We start from the raw sequence: 13,856 nt of genomic DNA on the forward strand, positions 1-13,856 counted from the left end.
GGAAAGGCTCCTGCCTGATTAAACCCTACTGAACTAGCTGGCTGCCAATATTCGGTACATGTATTGCCATACTGGGACAGACTGAAGGTCCATCAAGCCCAGCATCCTCTCTCCAACAGTGGCCAATCCAGGTCACAAGTACCTGGCAAGATCCCCAAAAAGTACAATACATTTTATGCTGCTCATCCTAGAAATAAGCAGTGGATCTTCCCCAAGTCCATTTTAATAACGGTCTATAGACTTTTCCTTTAGGAAGCCATCCAAACCTTTTTAAAACCCCGCTAAGCTAACTGCTTTTACCACATTCTCTGGCAACGAATTCCAGAGTTTAATTATACGTTGAGTGAAGACACATTTTCTCCGATTCATTTTAATTTTAATCAAAACTTAATCTGTCCTGATAAACAATACTTTTCTACGGGGGCAATTCATACAGATGACAATCAATCCAGCACAATTCTAATAGATATACAGTACAGACAGGCATCTAATAATCTGTGATAAGAGACCTTGGCAGTGACTCGATTCATGCTGGGAACACTGCCCGACAAATCACCCCAACAGATGATGAGATAAGTGAGTTGTCGGGTAGTGTTCCTGGCATGAGGTCTCTTATCACAGATTGTTAGACTCCTGCCTGTATATCTATTAGAATTGCGCTGGGTTGATTGTCAGCCACCAATATTCAGTGGCACTCAATCGGGTAGTGCCACTGATTATTACTGCTAATCACTGCCATCCCCTAACTGGCTAGGATAGGGGTAGGCTGGGGACAGAGTTAAGGTGGAGCGGCAACTTTGAAGGACAATATTCACTCTGCTAACAGACTAAGCGAGTACATAAAGTTAAGACTGCAAAAACAGCTGTCCTTACTTTATGTACTGGGCGCCGATCTGAATATCAGCCAGTGCTTGGTTAGCTTCTGGGTCAGCAGACAAATCCAGGAGCCCCACATGCCATGGCATTGAATATATAGGGTTAGGTCAGCGCATAGCTGCAAGAGGCTTGGACCCTTTAGTGTGTAACTTGCATTGTTCTGTAAATTCTGTGCATAGATGCTGGTCATGCCCATGCACCTCTCCCTGTGCACACCCCCTTTGCATTTACATGCTAAGCAAGTTGCATGCCAAACTTACAGAACACCCCATAGCACCCAACTTACACAAGCGACTGTAACAGTCACACGCACAAGTGCTAATATTCCGTAAATTATGCATGCACCAGGGCCACCGAGAGAAGGGGGCGGGGGGAGGGGGGAAGATACCCCTGGGCCCGACCTCAGCAATAAAAAAGCTGCATTCTTCAGGCTTCTGGTTGCAGGCACAGGGAGAATGCTGGATTGGTCTCCTGCTCCTGTGTGCTGGGTTATCCTGTTATTGCTGCTCTGCCGGCCATGTCCCGCCTCCTATGTGAAGTACTTCCTATTTCCGCACAGGCAGGAGGGGATACAGCAGGAAGAAGGACCCATGGTTGGCAGAGAAGAGTTATGTGATAACCCAGCACAAAGGAACAGGAGACAGACCAAGCGAGCAGTAAACTACTGCCAGGTGGGGGGCCATGAGGGTTGGAGCCTTCAAGGGGGACCTGCTGGGGGGAGGGAGCCCCCCTCAAGATTGTTTGCCCCGGGACCAGCTTGGTCTCTTGGCAGCTCTGGCATGCACTTGGCACCCAACATAGAATGAGGGGAATCATGCACAAATGACATATGGTATATTCTTAAAACAATTCTGTACATTCCGGTTTAGTTATACATATTATTGTACCGCACAATAAGTCGTGATATAACAGTCTATCAATGTGATATACCAGCAATAGGCTATATCCTGGAGTAATTACTATGATTTAAAAAAGAAATCTATGTACACAATGTGCATTTCCACACAAATATGTTGAGACCATAGACAAAGTGCTGAATAGTCTACAGATGGCAGAATTTGACACGCCCATACAAATCCAGCAGGGGCACAGCAGGATTATTTTTTGTTTACACAGATTACAGGTGACAGAAACCTTTCAGAAGAATCGTTCCATCCACATACCTGAAATGATACTGTAGATGCCATGTAAAAAAACAAAAAGATGATTCACTATTGTTATTGCAGGGTATCTGTTAGAAAGCACTGGTACATTCCTGCCACAGTAACCCAAGTTATGCACAGTGATCAAAACACAAAGCGGCTCTCCTCCTAGCCAGAAGCGCTTTTTGAAGGCTTTACACAAGCACTGTAAATGATGCACCTCAGTTTTTTTTTTTAATTCCACAGCAGACCAGAACTTTCCGGCACCCAGATATTTGATTCAATGGATTGACTGCTGTTAATCTCAGTTCCACATGGACATCCTGCTGCTTGTGATGCACTGGAGTCTCTTTCATTGTAACATCCTACAGGGATGCTGGCCTTCAGCCTCTTCTGGGCAGCCATGTTTATGGAGAGATCTCCATGGAGGCTGCAAGAGAAAATAAAATAATCACTGGTCACCTTTATCGCTTTTGCAATACCTGTAGTAGAGGAGTGTGGTAGCCGTGTTAGTCCACTCTTAAGGTTATCAATAGAAATCAAACAAAATAAAACATGGAAAAGAAAATAAGATGATACCTTTTTTATTGGACATAATTTAATACATTTCTTGATTAGCTTTCGAAGGTTGCCCTTCTTCGTCAGATCGGAAATAAGTTTATTTCCGATTTGATGAAGAAGGGCAATACCTGTAGACACTGTTCCCTCTAAGCTGAGTGGGTGTCCTCCAACTGCATTGCTACCAGTAGGGGGGTGGTGCTTCAATATTGCGCTTTCACTCTCTAGGGACAGGCAGGTTCCCTGGAGTCCTACAGAACTTGCCTGTCCCTCACTATTGAAAAGGTGATACTAAACCAGCACCCCCCACTGGCAGGATTGTAGATTGAGGACTCCCGCTCAGCTTAGAGGGAACAGGGCCTGTAAATGGCATAACAGTGAAATAATGCAGCAATATCCTTTAAGCAAACACAGTCCCACTGTGCTCTCAACCCAGTCCTTAGGACATAGCCAGCCAGTTGAGTTTTCAGGATATCCACAATGAATATGCATTTTCTGAAATGCTACCTGTGCCACGCGCAGGGCCCAAGAGACAGGCAGAGCTCCAGAGTCTCAATGCATGGATGAGACGATGGTGCAGGGAGGAGGGCTTTAGATTTGTTAGGAACTGGGCAACATTCTGGGGAAGGGGGAGCCTATTCCGAAAGGATGGGCTCCATCTTAACCAGAGTGGGACCAGGCTGCTGGCATCGGCGTTTAAGAAGGAGATAGAGCAGCTTTTAAACTAGAAATGGGGGGAAGGCCGACAGTCGCTCAAAAGAGCATGGTTCGGGATAAGGTATCTTTCAAAGATATCACCATAACAGGGAAGATAGAGTATCCTGATAGTGAGGTTGCAAAAGAGATTGTAGTAGATCGGGTATCTTTAAATAACAATAAAAATCAGACAAAAGATTGCCAATTAATACTGTCAAGTACTAAGCATGATGTACTTAGGAACAACAAACATAGTTTGAAATGTATCTATATGCGAATGCCAGGAGCCTAAGAAATAAGATGGGGGAGTTGGAATATATTGCACTAAATGAAAAATTAGATATAATAGGCATCTCTGAGACCTGGTGGAAGGAGGATAACCAGTGGGACACTGTCATACCGGGGTACAAATTATATCGTAGTGATAGGGTGAATCGGATTGGTGGAGGGGTAGCATTGTATATTAACGAGAGCCTTGAATCAAATAGATTGAAAATTCTGCAGGAAACAAAACACTCCTTGGAATCACTGTGGATTGAAATTCCATGTGCAAAGGGGAAAAGGATAGTGATAGGAGTGTACTACCGTCCGCCTGGCCAGGACAAACAGACGGATGCGGAAATGTTAAAGGAAATCAGGGACGCAAACAAACTGGGCAACACAATAATAATGGGGGATTTCAATTACCCGCATATAGACTGGGTTAATGCAACATCTGTACACGCAAGGGACATAAGATTTCTTGATGAAATCAAGGACAGCTTCATGGAACAGCTAGTTCAGGAGCCGACAAGAGAAGGAAAAATACTAGACTTAGTCCTTAGTGGTGCTCATGATCTAGTGCAGGGGGTAACGATACGAGGGCCGCTTGATAACAGTGATCATAATATGATCGGTTTTGATATTGGCATTGAAGGAAGTGAAACTAGGAAATCAAGTACACTAGTGTTTAACTATAGAAAAGGTGATTACGACAAAATGAGAAAAATGGTGAAAAAAAGACTGAAAGGAGCAGCTCGCAGAGTAAAAAACTTGCATCAGGCGTGGATGCTGTTTAAAAACACCATCCTGGAGGTTCAGGACAAATATATTCCACGTATTAGAAAAAAGGGAAAAAAGACTAAACGTCAGCCGGCGTGGCTAAACAGTAAGATAAAGGAAATCATTAGAGCCAAAAAACAATCCTTCAGAAAGTGGAGAAGAGAACCAACTGAAAGTAACAGGATAGATCATAAGGAATGCCAAGCCAAATGCAAAGCGGAGATAAGGAGGGCAAAAAAGGACTTTGAGAAGAAATTAGCGTTGGAAGCAAAAATACATAGTAAAAATTTTTTTAGATACATTAAAAGCAGGAAACCGGCCAAAGAGTCGGTTGGGCCGCTGGACGAAAATGGTGTTAAAGGGGCGATCAAGGAGGACAAAGCCGTAGCGGAGAAATTAAATGAATTCTTTGCTTCGGTCTTCACCGAGGAGGATTTGGGGGGGACACTGGTGCCGGAAAGAATATTTGAAGCGGGGGAGTCGGAGAAACTAAACAAATTCTCTGTAACCTTGGAGGATGTAATGGGTCAGTTTAGCAAGCTGAAGAGTAGTAAATCACCGGGACCTGATGGTATTCATCCCAGAGTATTAATAGAACTAAAAAATGAACTTGCGGAGCTACTGTTAGAAATATGCAATCTGTCCCTAAAATCGAGTGTAGTACCGGAAGACTGGAGGGTAGCCAATGTTACTCCGATTTTTAAGAAGGGTTCCAGAGGAGATCCGGGAAATTATAGACTGGTGAGTCTGACGTCGGTGCCGGGCAAGATGGTGGAGGCTATTATTAAGAATAAAATTGCAGAGCATATACAAAAACATGGACTGATGAGACAAAGTCAGCACGGATTTAGTGAAGGGAAGTCTTGCCTCACCAATCTAATGCATTTTTTTGAGGGGGGTAAGCAAACATGTGGACAATGGGGAGCCGGTTGATATTGTATATCTGGATTTTCAGAAGGCGTTTGACAAAGTGCCGCACGAAAGACTCCTGAAGAAATTGCAGAGTCATGGAATCGGAGGTAGGGTATTATTATGGATTAAGAACTGGTTGTAAGATAGGAAGCAGAGAGTAGGATTGCGTGGCCAGTATTCTCAGTGGAGGAGGGTAGTTAGTGGGGTCCCGCAGGGGTCTGTGCTGGGTCCGTTGCTTTTTAATGTATTTATAAATGACCTAGAGATGGGAATAACTAGTGAGGTAATTAAATTCGCCGATGACACAAAATTATTCAGGGTCGTCAAGTCGCAGGAGGAATGTGAACGATTACAGGAGGACCTTGCGAGACTGGGAGAATGGGCGTGCAAGTGGCAGATGAAGTTCAATGTTGACAAGTGCAAAGTGATGCATGTGGGTAAGAGGAACCCGAATTATAGCTACGTCTTGCAAGGTTCCGCGTTAGGAGTTACGGATCAAGAAAGGGATCTGGGTGTCGTCGTCGATGATACGCTGAAACCTTCTGCTCAGTGTGCTGCTGCGGCTAGGAAAGCGAATAGAATGTTGGGTGTTATTAGGAAGGGTATGGAGTCCAGGTGTGCGGATGTTATAATGCCGTTGTATCGCTCCATGGTGCGACCGCACCTGGAGTATTGTGTTCAGTACTGGTCTCCGTATCTCAAAAAAGATATAGTAGAATTGGAAAAGGTACAGCGAAGGGCGACGAAAATGATAGTGGGGATGGGACGACTTTCCTATGAAGAGAGGCTGAGAAGGCTAGGGCTTTTCAGCTTGGAGAAGAGACGGCTGAGGGGAGATATGATAGAAGTGTATAAAATAATGAGTGGAATGGATCGGGTGGATGTGAAGCGACTGTTCACGCTATCCAAAAATACTAGGACTAGAGGGCATGAGTTGAAGCTACAGTGTGGTAAATTTAAAACGAATCGGAGAAAAGTTTTCTTCACCCAACGTGTAATTAGACTCTGGAATTCGTTGCCGGAGAACGTGGTACGGGCGGTTAGCTTGACGGAGTTTAAAAAGGGGTTAGATAGATTCCTAAAGGACAAGTCCATAGACCGCTATTAAATGGACTTGGAAAAATTCCGCATTTTTAGGTATAACTTGTCTGGAATGTTTTTACATTTGGGGAGCGTGCCAGGTGCCCTTGACCTGGATTGGCCACTGTCGGTGACAGGATGCTGGGCTAGATGGACCTTTGGTCTTTCCCAGTATGGCACTACTTATGTACTTACAGTGGTGGAAATAAGTATTTGATCCCTTGCTGATTTTGTAAGTTTGCCCACTGACAAAGACATGAGCAGCCCATAATTGAAGGGTAGGTTATTGGTAACAGTGAGAGATAGCACATCACAAATTAAATCCGGAAAATCACATTGTGGAAAGTATATGAATTTATTTGCATTCTGCAGAGGGAAATAAGTATTTAATCCCTCTGGCAAACAAGACCTAATACTTGGTGGCAAAACCCTTGTTGGCAAGCACAGCGGTCAGACGTCTTCTGTAGTTGATGATGAGGTTTGCACACATGTCAGGAGGAATTTTGGTCCACTCCTCTTTGCAGATCATCTCTAAATCATTAAGAGTTCTGGGCTGTCGCTTGGCAACTCGCAGCTTCAGCTCCCTCCATAAGTTTTCAATGGGATTAAGGTCTGGTGACTGGCTAGGCCACTCCATGACCCTAATGTGCTTCTTCCTGAGCCACTCCTTTGTTGCCTTGGCTGTATGTTTTGGGTCATTGTCGTGCTGGAAGACCCAGCCACGACCCATTTTTAAGGCCCTGGCGGAGGGAAGGAGGTTGTCACTCAGAATTGTATGGTACATGGCCCCATCCATTCTCCCATTGATGCGGTGAAGTAGTCCTGTGCCCTTAGCAGAGAAACACCCCCAAAACATAACATTTCCACCTCCATGCTTGACAGTGGGGACGGTGTTCTTTGGGTCATAGGCAGCATTTCTCTTCCTCCAAACACGGCGAGTTGAGTTCATGCCAAAGAGCTCAATTTTTGTCTCATCTGACCACAGCACCTTCTCCCAATCACTCTCGGCATCATCCAGGTGTTCACTGGCAAACTTCAGACGGGCCGTCACATGTGCCTTCCGGAGCAGGGGGACCTTGCGGGCACTGCAGGATTGCAATCCGTTATGTCGTAATGTGTTACCAATGGTTTTCGTGGTGACAGTGGTCCCAGCTGCCTTGAGATCATTGACAAGTTCCCCCCTTGTAGTTGTAGGCTGATTTCTAACCTTCCTCATGATCAAGGATACCCCACGAGGTGAGATTTTGCGTGGAGCCCCAGATCTTTGTCGATTGACAGTCATTTTGTACTTCTTCCATTTTCTTACTATGGCACCAACAGTTGTCTCCTTCTCGCCCAGCGTCTTACTGATGGTTTTGTAGCCCATTCCAGCCTTGTGCAGGTGTATGATCTTGTCCCTGACATCCTTAGACAGCTCCTTGCTCTTGGCCATTTTGTAGAGGTTAGAGTCTGACTGATTCACTGAGTCTGTGGACAGGTGTCTTTCATACAGGTGACCATTGCCGACAGCTGTCTGTCATGCAGGTAACGAGTTGATTTGGAGCATCTACCTGGTCTGTAGGGGCCAGATCTCTTACTGGTTGGTGGGGGATCAAATACTTATTTCCCTCTGCAGAATGCAAATAAATTCATATACTTTCCACAATGTGATTTTCCGGATTTAATTTGTGATGTGCTATCTCTCACTGTTACCAATAACCTACCCTTCAATTATGGGCTGCTCATGTCTTTGTCAGTGGGCAAACTTACAAAATCAGCAAGGGATCAAATACTTATTTCCCCCACTGTATGTACTTATACATTTGCATGCATTGCTTCCTTGGTATGCAGATCTCTTTCATGCATATTCATTGCAGAAACCTTGAAAACCCGACTGGCTTGGTGTGCCCCGAGGACTGGGTTGACAAGTAATGCTCTACAGCACTGCAAAAACATAATGATTGCCATAGGCAATTGAATAGGGTGGGCAATTGCCCAACATAACATCAGCAACTAAAGAGCTTGAGGACAGGGATGGATATTGGTTTGTTCGAACCTCCAATGAAAAGAAATGTTTCACTGCTCCTGTCAACAGCTACATTTGATGGAGAATGGGTAACAAAAATGGCTGCCTGTTTTGGGTGTTAAGAGGACAGGAAAAAAAGAAATTTTAGGAGATTAAGACTAGGATTGAATGGGAAAGAGTCACTAATGGAGTGCCCTAAGGGTCTGTATTGGGACCTCTGTTGTTTAACATATTCATAAATGATCTGAAGATAGGAATGACAGGAGGTGGTCAAATTTGCAGATGACATATGGAGCCCTATTTTAGAAAAGACATAAACAGGGCAATTCAGACATCCAGACCAGGACACGGAGAATTCCCACAGTATTTTATAAGAGGCTCAGCCAAATACAGAGCTTCTCGTTAAATATGTGCAGGATTGCATGCTTATAGCTCCCTACATCCTGTAGCACCATGTTCTATATCCAAACCCCCTAGTGCACCCCCCCCCAGAAAGAACACCCCTTAGCAACAAAGAACTGAATAAGAAAGCATAATTGAAACCATAAACCACTCCACAAGCCCCCCTGGAAGACCCTCTCATCTCCCACCTCTGATCTCCTTCCCCTGCCCTAGCAAGATCCCTGTTGTCTAGCAAATGCCCATTTGTTCCTGCTGTGAAGGTCTCTAAGTACAGAAGTAATGCCACACTGGGAAAAGACCAAGGGTCCATCGAGCCCAGCATCCTGTCCACGACAGCGAACAATCCAGGCCAAGGGCACCTGACAAGCTTCCCAAACGTACAAACATTCTATACATGTTATTCCTGGAATTGTGGATTTTTCCCAAGTCCATTTAGTAGCGGTTTATGGACTTGTCTTTTAGGAAACCGTCTAACCCCTTTTTAAAACTCTGCCAAGCTAACCGCCTTCACCACGCTCTCCGGCAACGAATTCTAGAGTTTAATTATGCGTTGGGTGAAGAAACATTTTCTCCAATTTGTTTTAAATTTACTGCACTGTAGTTTCATCGCATGCCCCCTAGTCCTAGTATTTTTGGAAAGCGTGAACAGACGCTTCACATCCACCTGTTCCACTCCACTCATTATTTTATATACCTCTGTCTCTGGTTCCAAAATGGCCATCACAATCTCTAGCAGTATTCTAATTGTACTACCACCAAGGGTCAGTGGTGAGTTTGGAGGAATTGGATGTATTTTGGGGCATATGGGGAGTTAGAAGCCTGGCAGGGGTGACCAGGGGAATTGATGCTGCAGGATGATCTATGGGGGACTGGACTTCAGCACTGATACTTGCTCCTTACAGCAGGCTGATATGCATACCTGGGTGCAAGTGTGAATGACAGCATCTGTTTGTGTGGATTCCCCTTGTAAGATGGAGAATCCACATCGATCTGTTAGGCCTGCTCTCTACCGTTCCTCCTGGCAATGAAAATATGGTGAATATCAGCATGTGTAAATAGCCTTCTATGCAGAGCGTTTTTTCTAGCAAAAAAGGTGCCGGTACTCAAATGCCTGGCCACCCTTCAGGGGTGGGGTAATCACTGAGGGACCCACCCCATAATAGCCAGGCCCCCTGCAACCAGTCACAGACTCTATGACAAGGCAGAATTGTTGTGTAGAGGTTGATCTCTTTCATTTAAACTTGGGGACCATGGGTCAATTTTAACAGACAATGAAAAAGGTGCCGGTACTCAGTACCCCCAAGTACCCCTTCAAAAAAAGCCCTGCTTCTATGTAAAATGGAAATAGGAAGTTACATCAGACGAGGGAAGGATACAGTGAGGGAAAGCCATAGGGAGGCGATCTGCCGCTTTCACACAGACACGAGGTGCTGCTTGCTGGTGCTGCTCTGCCGATTTAGAGATTTTTTTTTTAAATGCAGGGGGCCCAGTGGCAGACAAAAGGGAGCTGTCGAGGGAGCTGAGGGTAGGCAGGTGGAGACTGGGGACTGCGGTGCCGGCGGCCTGGAAGCAGGAGAGGGAGAGAGACCCCGGCGCCGGGCCCCCCCTTGGAGGCCCGGGCCTGGGGAATTTTGCCCCCTGCCCCCCCTCTCAGCGGCCTTGGATGGGATAGCAAAAGGGTGTGATTAACCAGATCAAATGCTGCAGATAGATCGATTGAGATGCCAAGAACAATCTGTTGTTTATCTACATGGGAATAAATTTCATTCAGGACTGCAGTGAGAACTGTATCCATGCTATAAAGAGGTCTAAACCCAGATTGCCTTGGGTGAGGGGATAGTGCTTTGTCAGCAAACAGAGATAATTGGGAGAAAACAATCTTTTTCAGAACCTTAGAAATAAAACAGAACTTGGAGAGAGGGCAATAATGTGCAGGAATAGAGAGGTCTAAAGATGGTTTCTTGAGAACAGGGTAGACCATAGTGATTTCCTAAAGTAATAGCACCTGCCCCGAGGACAGACTAGAATTTATGATAAAAAGGAGTTTCGGCAAGAGGAGGAGTTGTGGGGTAGGCAACTAAGAAGAGGGGAAATGGATCAAGGGAACAGGTGGTGGCGTTCATGCCTGAGGTTATTTTGGTTAGTGTGTGGAGGGTCTGCAATGGAAAAGATGAACAAAATGAGAAACCAACAAATGAAGAAGAGATCTGATCTCCTGGTGGTGAAGAGGTTGAAGGTGAAGATGAGGGGGATTGAACTCCAGGGTAGGTGAGGGAAGGGAGGGACTTAATGAGACCTTGAATCTTGGAGTAGAAATAAAGGGAAAGAGTTTCACCTGACGGTGCAGATGAATCCCCCCTGAAATAGAACTATCTTTTGGAGGAGATGTCAAGTGGTGAAATATAGAGAAAAGTTGTTTAGTGAGGTTTGGTGCCTCTGACATCATAAGTTGCTACTTCCAACAACTATCCAGTCATAGAGCACACCTCTTCCCTAACAGAAGTAGCCACATTTCGATCTGTAGTGTCAGGGCTTTTTTTGAGTGGGTACTGAGTACCGGCACCTTTTCTATTGTCTACTAAAATTGACCCACGGTCCCCAAGTTTTAATGAAAGATCTCAGGCTCTACACACCAATTCTGCCTTGTCATAGATTCTGTAACTGGTTGCAGGGGGCCTGGCTATTGTGGGGAGGGTCCCTCAGGGATCACCCCACCCCTGAAGGGTGGCCTGGCATTTGAGTACCGGCACCTTTTTTGCTAGAAAAAACGCACTGTGTACTGTAAACCAGTTATCACATTACACGAAGTGCAACGGTAGGCTTATGGTGAGAGCAAGATGCTCTGGGAAAGAAACTCATGTCTTCTTTAGCTATCTTTTTTTTCTCCCTGTCACTCACCTAATTATCATTAAATTAGCTCACTGGATGAGGGTCTAATTAAGGCTGACAATAAAGACAATGCATTTTTGCACATTTTAATTAATTTTACACTGCACACATGAAGTGACTGTGATCTAACATATTTGACAGTGCCTAGCAATTTAGAAATGTTCAGAGTTGGTTCAGCATGTTTCAAAGAACAGAAAGCCGAGATGCCTGTCAGCAACTCGTACCTTTTGGAAACCATACCGTTTCTTTTCTTCATGAAATATGAGAGTGTGACAGCTGCTTTTGTCTCTCTGGTACCAGTACTACAGAACATAGCATTACACCTAGGTCTTTATTTCCAGCAGGTCTTTAGAACTTGCTGTCTGTACCTGGTTAGCATGATCCACCATTACACTGGTTTATAGATATGAAACTTCGTAACTTCTCTTTTCTGGTCGCTTTCACCAGCAGTCAGTAGCAGAGTTAAAAGAGATCCAATCAGTTTTATAACATTTGACCTGGCCATTTCAACCTGCTGCTTTTGTGCTTCCACCTCAGTCAACAGCCAGGGCTGGAAATTGACACAATTACTACTACTACTATTTATCATTTCTATAGCGCTACTAGACGTACGCAGCGCTCTACTCTTGAACATGAAGAGACAGTCCCTGCTCGACAGAGCTTACAATCTAATTAGGACAGACAAACAGGATAAACAAGAGATAAGGGAATATTAAAGTGAGGATGATAAAATAAGGGTTCTGAACAAGTGAACAAGGGTTAGGAGTTAAAAGCAGCATCAAAAAGGTGGGCTTTTAGCTTAGATTTGAAGACGGTCAGAGATGGAGCTTGACGTACCGGCTCAGAAAGTCTATTCCAGGCATATGGTGCAGCAAGATAAAAGGAACGGAGTCTGTAGTTAGCAGTGGAGGAGAAGGGTGCAGATAAGAGAGATTTACCCAGTGAACAGAGTTACCGGGGAGGAATGTAGGAAGAGATGAGAGTGGAGAGGTACTGAGGAGCTGCAGAGTGAATGCACTTATAGGTCAATAAAAGGAGTTTGAACTGTATGTGGAACATAGTAACATAGTAACATAGTAACATAGTAGATGACGGCAGATAAAGACCTGCATGGTCCATCCAGTCTGCCCATGACAAACTCATATGTGTATACCTTACCTTGAATTTGTACCTGTCCTTTTCAGGGCACAGACCATATAAGTCTGCCCAGCAGTATTTCTCGCCTCCCAACCACCAGTCCCGCCTCCCATCACCGGCTCTGGTACAGACCGTATAAGTCTGCCCTCCCCTATCCTCGCCTCCCAACCACCAACCCCTCTTCCCCCCAACTGCTCCGCCACCCAATTTTAGCTAAGCTTCTGAGGATCCATTCCTTCTGCACAGGATTCCTCTATGCATATCCCACGCATGTTTGAACTCCGTTACCGTTTTCATCTCCACCACCTCCCGCGGGAGGGCATTCCAAGCGTCCACCACCCTCTCCGTGAAAAAATACTTCCTGACATCTTTCCTGAGTCTGCCCCCCTTCAATCTCATTTCATGTCCTCTCGTTCTACCGCCTTCCCATCTCCGAAAAAGGTTCGTTTGCGGATTAATACCTTTCAAATATTTGAACGTCTGTATCATATCACTCCTGTTCCTCCTTTCCTCCAGGGTGTACATGTTCAGGTCAGCAAGCCTCTCTTCATACGTCTTGGAACGTAAATCCCATACCATCCTCGTAGCTTTTCTTTGCACCGCTTCCATTTTTTTAACATCCTTCGCAAGATACGGCCTCCAAAACTGAACACAATACTCCAGGTGGGGCCTCACCAACGTCTTATACAGGGGCATTAAAACCTCCTTTCTTCTGCTGGTCACTCCTCTCTCTAAACAGCCTAGCAATCTTCTAGCTACTGCCATCGCCTTGTCGCACTGTTTCGTCGCCTTCAGGTCCTCAGATACTATCACCCCAAGATCCCTCTCCCCGTCCGTGCCTATCAGACTCTCCCCGCCTAACACATATGTCTCCCTTGGATTTCTACTCCCCAAGTGCATCACTTTGCATTTCTTCGCATTGAATTTTAATTGCCAAACGTTAGACCATTCTTCTAGCTTCTTCAGATCTTTTTTCATGTTTTCCACACCCTCCGGGGTGTCCACTCTGTTTGAAATCTTGGTGTCATCCGCAAAAAGGCAAACCTTACCTTGTAACCCCTCGGCAATGTCACTCACAAATAAATTGAACAGAATCGGCCCCAGCACCGATCCCTGAG

The 13,856-nt window shown here is 45.2% G+C and overlaps 1 protein-coding gene across 1 annotated transcript in view; it reads right to left on the reverse strand.

The window, feature by feature from the left end:
* Positions 1-322: 322 nt before the first annotated feature.
* SAMD12 (sterile alpha motif domain containing 12) overlaps positions 323-13,856 on the reverse strand; it is a 670,300-nt gene continuing 656,766 nt past the window's right edge. The window contains exon 5 of the mRNA XM_030218342.1: positions 323-2,448. Within this exon, the coding sequence (XP_030074202.1) occupies positions 2,426-2,448 (23 nt within the window). The 3' untranslated portion in view covers positions 323-2,425. The remainder of the gene's footprint in view (positions 2,449-13,856) is intronic.

The sequence above is a fragment of the Microcaecilia unicolor genome, chromosome 1 (genome assembly GCF_901765095.1).
Source record: "Microcaecilia unicolor chromosome 1, aMicUni1.1, whole genome shotgun sequence".
Classification (NCBI taxonomy): Eukaryota; Metazoa; Chordata; class Amphibia; order Gymnophiona; family Siphonopidae; genus Microcaecilia; species Microcaecilia unicolor.